The 12,366-nt window shown below is 39.6% G+C and overlaps 1 protein-coding gene across 1 annotated transcript; it reads right to left on the reverse strand.

The window, feature by feature from the left end:
* Positions 1-263: 263 nt before the first annotated feature.
* On the reverse strand, positions 264-4,335 carry LOC119732905. Its single transcript, XM_038206491.1, has 3 exons — positions 3,831-4,335; positions 3,056-3,310; positions 264-1,896 (listed from the first exon to the last, which is right to left on the reverse strand). Exons 1-3 carry the CDS (start codon positions 4,228-4,230, stop codon positions 1,430-1,432), a joined length of 1,122 nt encoding a protein of 373 aa, XP_038062419.1. The 5' UTR covers positions 4,231-4,335; the 3' UTR covers positions 264-1,429.
* Between the last annotated feature and the right edge of the window lie 8,031 nt (positions 4,336-12,366).

The raw sequence follows: 12,366 nt of genomic DNA on the forward strand, positions 1-12,366 counted from the left end.
TCGCATGAGGGAAATATTGCCGGGTGGTTTTAGATGGTCGAAAGAATGCATGGAAGTAAAATAGCATCTACAAAGAAATCCCCCCCCCCCACACACAAAAAATACACATAATAATTTTGGGGGGAAATTTCTTAGGGGAAAATGCAAACTTGCAAAGAAAAATGATAAAGGTCTGCTCAGCTAATCCACCAAAAGTCAACCCACCATTTCCTTTCACAATATTACAAGACTGAACGGTCAATAATTGACTTCAGGGTCATGCATTTTTAGATAAATCTTGCCTCTTCTTTAATTAACTTGCATTTTTTTCAACTCGCAGTTAAAACTTAATTATGACAGAAAAGTTTTGTGTTTATTCAGATTACAAGTACACATGAACATAAATTGCATATTTTAAAGTTATCAACCTAACCATTGCTCTAACAACCTAAAAACCTGGCAATGAAAGTGTGATTCTAAGGGGCCTGTTTCGTCAAAATATGCAAAAGATCTGCTTTTCAGGATCTCACTTCTTTTTAGATACTTGAGGTTGTCAATAATTCCACAAATTTATAAATACTAGGATATAGCTTTCCCTGTATAAAATATCTGCAAGACTAATTCTCAAAATTCAGCTCTCCCTTTTAGAAATCTGCAAATTTTCTAAAAAGTGTGGCTTGATTAAAGTTTAGCGTAACAAGATTTGTCAATAATACAGAGAAATTGGCTCGGCTCGAGGTCATTTCAGATTACTGTGGCATTATGTTATTATTACACATAAAACAAGAGGCAAAGTTTATAGAACATGTCAAGAGGAATTATAAAGATAAGCCTCTTGTAAAAACTCTTTTCTTAAAACGCTAAGTATATACGGTTTAAACATGTCTTTAAAGTTAAACAAAATTGCATGTCAGAAACAGATGCACGTCAACACGAAAACGTTTAAATACTTCTTACTTCCAAAGAAGAACACTCCAAGTTATATGTTGTAGAACTCGTTTTAAGTCTTGAAAAAGTTTTTCAAGCAATAAGTTGTTACACTTGTGTCACAAAATCAAAAGGATTTTTAATGTCATTCTAACAATACTTGGTCTAAAATGTGAGCAGAACAGAATGTTCTATCCACACCTCCCAAAAGAGTGTTGAGCCCCTCCTGTCAACCAAACAAAATCTAACCTTATTGGCCCACAACTAATCCTAGTTTTAGCGATAACACCACTTTTATAACATATACACAAAGAAAACAAAATAGCCACAACCACGTCTGTGGTAACAAATCCTTCTCTTTTGACAATAAACTATTTCTGTAGCAACATCCATTGGCACACAACTCTGTTTTTCTGCCCTAAACTTTTACCCTGAAAACACAGTATAGCAACGATCTTCAAGTTTAAGGCTCAAAGCAATAACAAATAAGGGTTTGTCGATGTCTTCGGCAATATGTTTATACTCACTTCAAGTCTATTCCAGCCAAGTTGTATATTCCTCGTACAGGGGGCATCTCTGAATACATCCCCATTGGATCATATTCATCTGGGACTGCCCTACACAGAATACATGACTGCATGTTGTCACATTTCTTTATACATTCATAACAACCTGCCACATTCAAACAACACTTTGTAGTGAGAACTGGGTGCTTGCTTGTTTCAAAGCAAATTTTGCATTTGAAAATGGCTGCGATGTCATCTGTACTTTTAGACTTGGACAAGTCCTTGACTAGTTCTTCTATTTTCGTCACACCTTTGTATAGTGACTGAAGTGTTACTGGCGGCGATCCCTCACGAAAACGAACCGATTCATTTTCCGACGAGGAAGATGTGGATGTAGGAAGATTTAACCCCTTCCGTTTGCTTTTGAACCAGTCTGAGGTGCGCACAGCCTTAATCTTCCGATTTGTTCCCCAGTAAGTGCGGCCTGGAGAAGAAAACATATAAATACCATGAAATTTTTGAAAGTTGTATTTATAGTGTTCATAAGGGAATAAATGTGTGCTTGGCTGGTCTTAAACAAGTACATTTAAGATCGGCTGGGCTTTGGAAGATAATGACCTGAGCCAAAGGCAAGGGTCATTATCAGCTTACAAAGCCCATCCGGTCTTAAACAGACTTGTTTAAGGCCGGCCAGGTACACTTGTATTCCCATTCATCATTACCTTTGAGCATGCTTTGAGTCAGAAAGTCTAAACAATTAAAAGAAATTATAAATTTCTAACGACTTTTCCAATTTCCAACAATCTCGAGTGATGTGACGCACAGCGAGTCGGCTCTATTATTAACTGTTTAAGACCCGCACGTGACGGGCTCTTGACCAATAGGAATGGCTGAACTGTCTTAGGTATTTATAAATAGCTATTAAACATATATATGATCTGAATTTGTGGAATTGGCACATTGAAGTTATCCTCAAGATGGACTGTAAAGTTTGGTGCCATTTTGCCCCTCTATCAAAAATAAACACATTCGATATAAATAACCACATGGAAAATCAATTTATTCCCAGTGAAACGAGTAAATGAATTTAATTTTGAATTAATTAATTTCCGAAAGAGTACAGAGTTTTTCCAGTGCAAAAGTCAGTGGGGTTGGGACCTTGGCTGGGTGGAATGCAACCAGGGTCAACGTGTTTCAGAGATACATTGTATTAAGGGAGTGGTTACTTGCAGTGGGGTCATGCCAAACATTTTACATTTTTAATCCCAAAAAGGAAATTTAAGAGAGCGAGTTCGCGAAATTTTCAATTATCATATTTTTCTAAATCGGGTTTTTGCTTAGGGCATATCCACCTTTAGCCCCCCTTGGATCTGTAAGTGGTTGACTGTTCAATTTTTTTCTTCAGGGTTCATCACAAAAGGAACCCCCAAAAAACTTTAAAAATAAGCAAGGATTTTTCCCTTGGGGGGGGGGAAGGGACCGTAACCGCAGGCAATCATACTTGAGATACTGATAAAGGTTGTATTACATTGGTACTACTGCTACTGGGTACTACTATTAATTTTCATGCACACTCGAGCATGGCATCATGGTGAGAATAATTATTGAAAGCATTTTGTCTGTTTGAAAAATAATTTTCTCACCTTTAGTGGCAGTCGTATTTTCGATCTCCAGCCCTTTGGAGTCAAGTAGAGTTACTGATCCCTCACTTTTGCATGCTTTGAAATAATCAGATTCTTGGATGAGCAGCCTTTTTATATCCCTTGTAGTTGTGTCATTACAGAGCGACAGGGTAGTTGACTTGATCTCAAGTAAGGCTCCATCAGAAAACTCACAGATAACAAAGTTCTTGGTGAAGGAGCTCTCAGACTTCTCCTTGTGTACTCCCGAAGCCGTGCCTAAAGTTGTAAAGGAGAAACGGAGAAGAAAAAAAAAGTACAATAAATGTCTACAGTGACAGTACGAGGACGAGTGCAAGTTTTACTCAACTTTTGGGGGGGGGGGGGGTTACTGGAAACCACCTTCAAAACTTGGGGGTGCTGTGAAAGGTGGATATATTTATGTGCTACAAAGTAACGTTGAGGATAATTTCTTTTTCATACTGTACAATTTGGTAAGGATTAGTGCACCTAACAATCTTCATTCAAAAAAAAACATTTTAGCATTTTTTTCTCATCAGAATTTTTTCAGCAATATTGTTTTTTTTTTCTATTTTTTTTTTTTGGGGGGGGGGGGCATTTTCAACCACCAAACCCTCCCCTTCCTCCACTCTCCCGAAGCACAATCACTGGTAAAACCCTTCATAGGGAAAAGCTGTGGTTATTACGATTCCAATTGTCGTTTTCTTTATAAAATAAAAAATCGAACATCTTTCACATACAAAAAAAACACACCAATGGATACTGTATTTAGGCCTACCTGATGAAAATTTTCCCTGTGCCACGTGTGCTGACTTCTTTTGATTGCGGTACCTCTTGGACGGGCCTGGCAAGAAGTCTTCTGCCCCACCACTACCTCCGCCTGTACTAAAAGCGAATGGATTGAACTTTGGCGCTTGGTTGGGCAACGCGTCCCCAGTTATCTTCCATGTCAAGAAGCTACTCAAATCAAAAGTTCCACTGGAACATGGGACGACAACAGAGTCGTCAGAGCCATACAGAATTATGGAGTCTGGTACAAGTTTAAAAATCCGTCCCAGTGTTGTACAAGACATCTGTACCTTTTTAAGTTTGAGGAGTCGGTCGTCGTCTGGTCCTTTAACAAGGAAGGTGCCAGTGTCCTGAAAATCTCCCCCGTCACTATCGTATGTCACGTCCATCTTGCTTTGACGAAGAAATAAAAATTAATGTGTATACGGCTAGTGATCTGCCATATAAGTGGTCACGCTAGTTTTACCCAAAAAAACTTTCTCACGCTTCAAATAGGTGACTGACACCCATGGAACTCAGTGACTGAGAGTCGGCTCCCACAAAGCAGCCAAAGAGAAGTGAAATTCCGTTTGATTCGGGCCGACCTCTTTATCACTACACGTTACGTAGTATACGTCTTTTGCTTCTCTTACACCAGTGCCAAGCTACAAATTTCACAAGTTTATAAATATCCATTCGCAACACGGGTAAAAAGCTTGGTTTAGGACGGAATTAAATCCCCAAAAATATCCAGGAAGTCGGGGATGACAGAAAAGAGATCCTACAATTTTCCCTGCAGAAAAAGAATCGGCGAATCTTCGAAATGAAGAAATGAATTTGAATTATTAAACAATGAACATTTAATAAATAAATAATGCAGCAATTTTATATACATATTACATATTACATTTACAACGTCGATTATAACTTTGGATGATTGCCCATTATAAAAAATATTGTTTTCAGCCAAGTTCAGAAGCAGGGATAACAGCGGGATCCGGGTTTTGTAACTTGAAAACTGGTGTGTTTGATTGCAAATCGGTTTACTGGTCCAAAGGCTTATTCCAGACGCTGCCATTAATATTTTGTAACTTATTTTAAAGTAATTTCGTACCTTAGCGATAAAATCAGTGAATTTCGAGACAACACTGGGTACCAAAGAAAATATTCAAATTCAAAAAAACAAAAACTAAAGAAAATTTAAACAAAGATCTCCGCCAGGAAAACATTAATCCGTGAAGTTTGAAGTAACTAATTAATTTTCTTTATTTAAAAATAGATTAATAAATAATGCAGCGAGTTTTATTTGTGTTGTGACGTTCAATTATAACTTTGGACGATCGCCCATTATATTTTGTTTTCAGCCAAGTTCAGAAGCAGGGATAAAAATGAGCGAACCGAGACGATGCAATAAAACAGAAAAATCCTAAAATTGAAATAAACGAAAACATAGAGCATTGCAAACCCGGATCCCCGCAAACACCCCCCCCCCCCCGCCCATCTCCTCACTAGAGCCAAGCAACCCCTCCAGAAATTACAGACAAGTCCCGCACTCAAATTAAACTGTTAGGCCGGATATATAGGGCAAGTATACGCGCGCACGTGTTCATGCTTTTTTTTAATAGAACTGTCAGCGGATTGATGAGTTAGCACAATGTTGACGTAATTGAAAAAGGCGGAGTTACTTGGAACCGTCCATTTTTTGGTAGGTACTGATAGCAGCAGCTAACGTTTAATGAGCTCTGTTGGACAGCAGAAAAGGAGAAAAGTGGATTTGTCCAAACTCATGTTCAATCTGCTTTTCTGCTGGCAGAAAAGACGATTGGCCACTTTTAGACCACCGTGGCAAAAACGTTCGATCTGCTTTCTTAGAAAGCAGAAAAGCAGAAAATTGCAATCGTCCAAAACGTTCAATCTGCTTTTCTGCTAGCAGGAAAGACGATAGCCCGTTTTTAGACCAGTGTGACAAAAATGTTCGATTTGCTTTCTTGGGAAGGAGAAAAGTAGAAAATACGATTTGTTCAAAACGTTCAATCTGCTTTTCTGCTGTTTTAAAAGCAGAAAAGCAGATGGCCTCTTTTGAACCGCAACTGTAGGGTAAAAAGTAAAATCTGCTTTTCTGGTAGCAGGAAAGTAGAAAAGTAGACAAATGCATTTTGGCAAAACGTTCGATCTGCTTTTCTGCTAGCAGAAAAGCAGAAAAGCAGAAAAATGCATTTTAGAAAAACGTTCGATCTGCTTTTCTGCTGTTTTGAAAGCAGAAAAGCAGATGGGCACTTTTGAACCTCCATAGGAGTTAATCCAGGCCGATCGGTTCCATGCAAGGTCCAAATCCCTTCAACATACTGGGCGGGCTCAACCCCGAACGGTCCGGGGATGGATTCTAATTTGAGGGCTCGCCTAATACGGCGGTGGTTTGACCGAGCCGTCAGTTGCGACAGGGAGTTTAGCGGAGCAGACTCCAATGCGGCAGTGGTTTGACCGAGCCGCTGGGTGACAGTTGGGTAGGCCTACGACGCGGAACACGGCAGTGGTTTGACCGAGCTGTGGTGCGGTAGTAAGGGAGGTCTACGAAGCAGAACACGGCAGCGGCTTGACCGAGTCGTGCAATCGAGCCAGTAAAGTTAACGTACATCGCACGGCAGCGGTTTGACCGAGCCGTTTCCTGCACCACGCAAAATCCGGGAGCTCCGGATCAGAAGGCCGCCAAGGAACTCCGGATCAGAGAAACCACTCCGACACCACCGGATCAGAGAGCCGCTCCGGGAACTCCGGATCAGAAAAGCCGCTCCAGGAACTCCGGATCAGAAAAGCCGCTCCGGGAGCTCCGGATCAGAAGGGCGCTCCGGAAACTCCGGATCAGAGAAACCGCTCAGGGAATTCTGGATCAGCAAAGGCGCTCCGGGAGTTTCATATCAGAAAAACCGCTCCGGAAGTAGAAAACAATTAAAAATACCCTACCAATCAGAAATATTAGGTTCTGAGATTAAATACAAGAAGGAAATGGACAGAGCAAAGGCAATGCCAGGTCGGGCTATGGACTACTCGTCCATGAATGGGCCGGATCTGTACTGTTTTTTGGAAGGGGAGTACCAACGGGTTTCTCAGGAAATAGAAATACTCTCTCAATGACTGGGTCGGTTCCTAGGAGGCAAGTTGCTCCCAAATGTAACCACCGGAGAGGATGCAACTTCGCTCGGTATCTCAGGCTAATATCAGGGATTCTAGGCTGAGAAAGGATTACACCATATGGGGAGATTCGGGAATACATGTAGATCTTCCAGGAAACCAGTTGCAATCTAACCGGGCGGAGGCAATGATGTTGTAACCGTGCACTTCTTCGAGACAAATCACGGGCACAGCAAAGGAGACTCGATGCATAGTACCATAGAAAGGGATATCAGCCAAGTCAACGAACTAATGGTACCATCCCAACTACTGACCATATTCCAAATGGCGAGGAAAGACCCTCGGTCCTACAATGTCATTCCAATAAAATCATCTGGAAAGGTTTCAGTCAAAAACGGGGTATCCTAAGGGTGCGCATCTCTAAAGACATGAAGGCTGTTGACAGGACCAAGTTCATACAAATTCAAGTAAAAAAACATGAACCGAATCAAATTGGTTTCAAGTATTTCCACAAGGATCCATCTTTTTCAGTTGTTAAGCTTGGTACCACTAGGAGAAGCTCTGAGGCTGATACACTTTCTTGCCAACCTCTGTATGCGTTGTCGAGACCGAAACTGGCAATTGGGAAGTACAACGACCTGCAAGCCCTGTGTCGTGGTGATACCCCCGTCATATCCCACCCTGACTACCAAGCCTTTTATCTACAGCTCCCACACTAACCACATTTAGCTCCCACACTATCGAAATGTGTCAAACCCCCTTTCATTCTTCACCCACTGTTACCATCGCCAATGCTCCAATTTCTAGGGTTCATTCCACCAATTTTTAAGGAGTTTCTGTGGATGAGAAACTTAGCTGGAGACACCACAACAAACTTTTCAACTTTCATCAACTGTAAGATTTTACAACATGCACATTAGCTGGTGGCTATAAGTAACCCAAATTGATTCCTAATAAAAAGCAGAACTAGACCATATACAGGGTGTGTCTCTGTTCCTCACATTATCTGGGATGAGCCACACTTTAGATAATGAATATAATAGAGGGGTGATAACAAGTAAACCGTTGTAGAAAAAAAACCTAATGAATAACAATGAGGTCGAGCTGATATACGTAGAGTATAGTAGAAAATAGTAAAGGATAAATAGTTGAGGATTGGAATGTGATTATACCCCCCCGAGTCCCAAACAACATAATTTTTCCACAGTGGTCCTAGAGTGAAACAAATTTATCACATAAATAAAACTGCATGATGTACATCAACAAAAAACGGAGATCATATCTGGACATTATAAGGAGCCAAACTCGTCAAACTTGGGAACATTAAATACAAGTACTTAAAGCTTCGCATGGCGGATGAGATAAATACAGGAAATTTTAGGGTCATACCATGTGGAAAGAAATCTCCTTTTGGAAGAAGTGTGGTTCTGAAAAGAACCGCTTGGTTGAGTGTATAACTCTCAAATATAAGTTATTCAAAACTCTGCGGCAAAAATTTTCTTCGCACCATTAAGTAAAAATAATACTAACAGAAAATTATTGACTATAAGGCAGTGTTGTAGGTCTACAACACTGCCTTATAGTCCACTTTTTGCTGGTCTCGGTCTCGGAAGCTGTGGTCTCGGTCTTGGTCTCGGTCCCCTTTGGTCTCGATATTTTGGCTGGTCTCGGGTCGAGACCGGCAATATGTAGCTTTTACAGCTCGATCGATTACTTTGTGTTCACTTCGTTCAGTACCGTTGTTAGTTAAAACATTTGCTAGCCCGTAGATCAAGCTTGTTATATATCGTGGTCGGTTTGCCGGACTCGACTGCACGTTGGAAAGTCCCCAAAGTACATTTAAAGCTGCGGCAGTACCAGTCACTGAACGATTTGGAGCAAGTTCGGCCTTTATCTATTGAGTCGGGCACATAAAGCAAAGTATGAACTTGAATCAATTTATGCAATAAGGGTCAATCATTTTCAAAGACTGTGTAGTTTGTAAGACTGTGTAAGACTGTATTCACTTGCATTTTGTATTCTGATAATAAATGAGGTGCTTCAAATTAGTTATATTTTAGACCCCGCACAATGTTCTCTTTAATTTGGGACAGTATTTTGAAGAAAAAGTAAATTTTTCTACCTGATTTTTCAGCATTGAACTCACACACTCTTACCAGTTACCACTCACTGTTACCATGAGAGAGTATGAAGAGACCCCATTTTCCGGCTGCTCATTTTGAAGTACCCATTATTCCTCAACAATTAAAATCTCGTTCAGAAAAAAAATAAAAATCCATATCTGGCACATTCTGGCTACCACTCCGCAACTTGTGGGTCTACATGTACAAGTCCACATTCTATGACAGAAATTTGAAAATTAATTCAACATTTTCTACCTCCCATTTTTTAAAATCAAGTACACAAGTCGTGTTAGAAGTTAAGTCCTATATTTATTAAAATTGCATCTTTAAATATCCGTTAGAAGTCATAGCTGAAACCAAGGGGTGACTGTGGAGTTTAGGATCCGAGTTCCTATAACAGATGAAACATCTACCTTTAACTTTTTACTTTTGTCACGATTGGGTGCAGACAACATGTCAAAGCCCATATTTCTTAAGTGTAACTACTTTTTGCTCAAGTAAGTTGTCATGTATCAATTTGTCAACACTGCCACTGGTCAAAATTTTGGTCTGTATTCTTTGTGAATAGAAAGGTTACATTTTTTCAACTATAATAACGTGTCTTTTTTTATTTCAACTTTTGTTATTTATTATCAGCGGTCCCGGTCTCGGACCATATTGGTCTCGGTCTCGGTCCGCCTTGAAGGGGCTGGTCTCGGTCTCGGATCTTCAGGTCTCGGTCTCGGACTATCCGGTCTCGACTACAACTCTGCTATAAGGGGCTAATGTATATACAGTTTGTATCGTTGTGTTTTAATTTCATAAAATTTGCATTATTATTGTTCCCCTTCTTGATTGATTGATTGGAATTTGTAAATGCTTGGCATTCCTATCAATAAAAACAGTCTCATGTAATGTTTTAGTTCAACACGCTTAAATAATTAGACTAACTTTTTGATAACTGTTTTCACATGTACGAATGTATGGTACAATTCAACCCACATGCAGTTTCCGCACTGTACATGTTTAATAAGTTGTGTTTTTGTTTACGACATAAACCAACAATAATAATGATATTAACAATGATAATAATAGCATACCCCAAAAGGAGTTCAAAATTTCCTCACAAAATTATACACGTAGTAATCATTCTCTCTGTTGTCTTTTCTCATCAAAATGGAACACTAGTTTCAGTTATGCTCGGTCCTGAAGCCGATCCTGTGCCAAATTTGAGTTAATAAGCACAAACTATTACTTGGCTGATTACTGCTGAATAAGTAAAATATTAGCTGACAAGTTGTTCACATCAAAATGCAGTTCGGCTAACACCTGGTTTTACACGGTCAAACTTTGTTTTGCTCTACCATAGCAAAATCCTGTGGTCACCACTTCCATCAAACAGGTTCTTGCTTTACTAAAAGGTATCTTGTGTACAAAATCAAACTAATTCAATCATCACTTTTTTATTTATCTGACTATTGGCGTTTTAAGTAATATTGAATATGCTTACGGATAGTTGACAATCTTTTGAAGTAGACCCCTAGGAGTCCGTCCTTTACCAAGTGTATTTTTGCCTAAATTTATAAATCCAAACGACGGTGTAATTTCAGTCTAAGACTCAAGGTTGAATGCATTTTTCTCTGAGGTAATATGTAATTTCAAGCGAAACTCTAATCTTTTGTAAATCATTGGAAAAGTTTTGCCAACCTATTAAGTTATGAAAACGAACCATGAACTTTGGTATCCAGTAACTCAACAAGACGTATTTTTTTTCATCTATAATTTCAACCGAAGTACAGCCATGAAACCATTATTGGTTCGGTTTAAAACCAACTATATAGACTTACAATGACCTATTTATTATGTCAATTTAAAACAATTATAGCTGTGAAACCAGTCAGACTTGCTTAACTACTTAAAGTGAATATTTCACAGTATCAATTAAATACAAATTGCAGCCGTGAAACCCTAAGTTGGACTTATGTACAATGAACTATTTACAATGAAATATTTACAATGCCCATTTAAAACAAATTGCAGCCGTAAAACCATAAGTTGGACTTTCTGGACAATGAACTGTTTACAGTTCACTATGTTAATAATACATGTATAATGTTGTAGACATTATTGCTGAAAAAGTAATTTATGTGAAGCGATCATCAACGGAACAAAATGTTGTATCAAAATTATCAATTTGAATATAACAATAAATGTTCGATATCTGTCTTTCAAATCATGACTGAATGAATATCTTTTATCCCCCAAATATTTTGGTGTAACTCATACCAAATAAACTTTCCCATAAATAAAGGCAGGCTTAGTTTCTTTAAATCGGTGGATTCAATGTTGAAAGTGTTATAAAAATAGATTACTGCACACGTCACGTGTTACATGAGCATTATTTACATGCTATTATGATAAAACATGATTGCCCATCCCCCCTTCCCCCTCCCCCACCCAACACATTTTGAGACGTGTGCCTTGTTAAGTTATACTATAGCGGTTTTCTAAAGTAGAAACACAATTCGATTTTATTTTCGTTTCAGCCCAATACTTCTGTTAATACCCGCTGTGCCGTAAAGCTATAAACCGGATTCTGCGTTTTCACGAAGTAGCACAAACCTTTACGCACGGAGAAATTGAAGTAACCTCCCAGCTTTCAAATTTCCACGAAGTAACACTTTGTGGGCGCTAATTTTTTTGGTGAATATACATATTTTAGTCCATACCTTTCCACTCTACATCAAATCAAAATATTTCATCTATTAAAAGCAGTCAAAATCAACTTTACCAAAAACGTTCAGCTTCTACGAATTTTAAATTTGCCGCATCAGGAGGTTAACGCTACTTCGTGATGACGCTGACGACTTGAAGAGGCACCATGCGCCACAAATGCAGGAAGAATCGACCCACAACAAACAGCGAGACCTCTGAACCCCTGAACGAGCTGGTGTGACCAACGAAGTGCCCAAAACCCCAGAGATCCAGAAAACGCCTCCGACGCTGGACCTGCATCCGACAGCCAACGAGATGCACTTCGGAGTTGCATCACCAAAGAAGTAAAGCCACGTGAAATGGGTATAACCCTTACGCCAGGTCACCACGGAGACCGTCTTGGAAGGGCCGGCTGATTCCCGGGAAGTCCGTCGGCGCAAGATTGTGGAAATCTTCAACGAAGGCAGCCTTGTCATGAACACCACTACTGAATATGTCCTGGGAAAGTAATGCCTGAGGAGAACTTAGCTTTTCTACACGTTGTGATGTAGCAATTATCACATGTGGCGCTGTCCTGCCGGAGAGTAGGGCCGGGCGCGC

Source organism: Patiria miniata, unplaced genomic scaffold (genome assembly GCF_015706575.1).
Source record: "Patiria miniata isolate m_02_andy unplaced genomic scaffold, ASM1570657v1 HiC_scaffold_25, whole genome shotgun sequence".
Taxonomy (NCBI): Eukaryota; Metazoa; Echinodermata; class Asteroidea; order Valvatida; family Asterinidae; genus Patiria; species Patiria miniata.

Excerpts from the sequence above, each read along its gene's own strand:
- LOC119732905 (XM_038206491.1), bottom strand. The coding sequence starts at position 4,230 with ATGGACGTGACATACGATAGTGACGGGGGAGATTTTCAGGACACTGGC. Across the intron at positions 3,311-3,830 it reads ACAGGGAAAATTTTCATCAG|GCACGGCTTCGGGAGTACAC; the intron begins GTAGGCCTAAAT and ends TTACAACTTTAG. Across the intron at positions 1,897-3,055 it reads AAATACGACTGCCACTAAAG|GCCGCACTTACTGGGGAACA; the intron begins GTGAGAAAATTA and ends TTTCTTCTCCAG.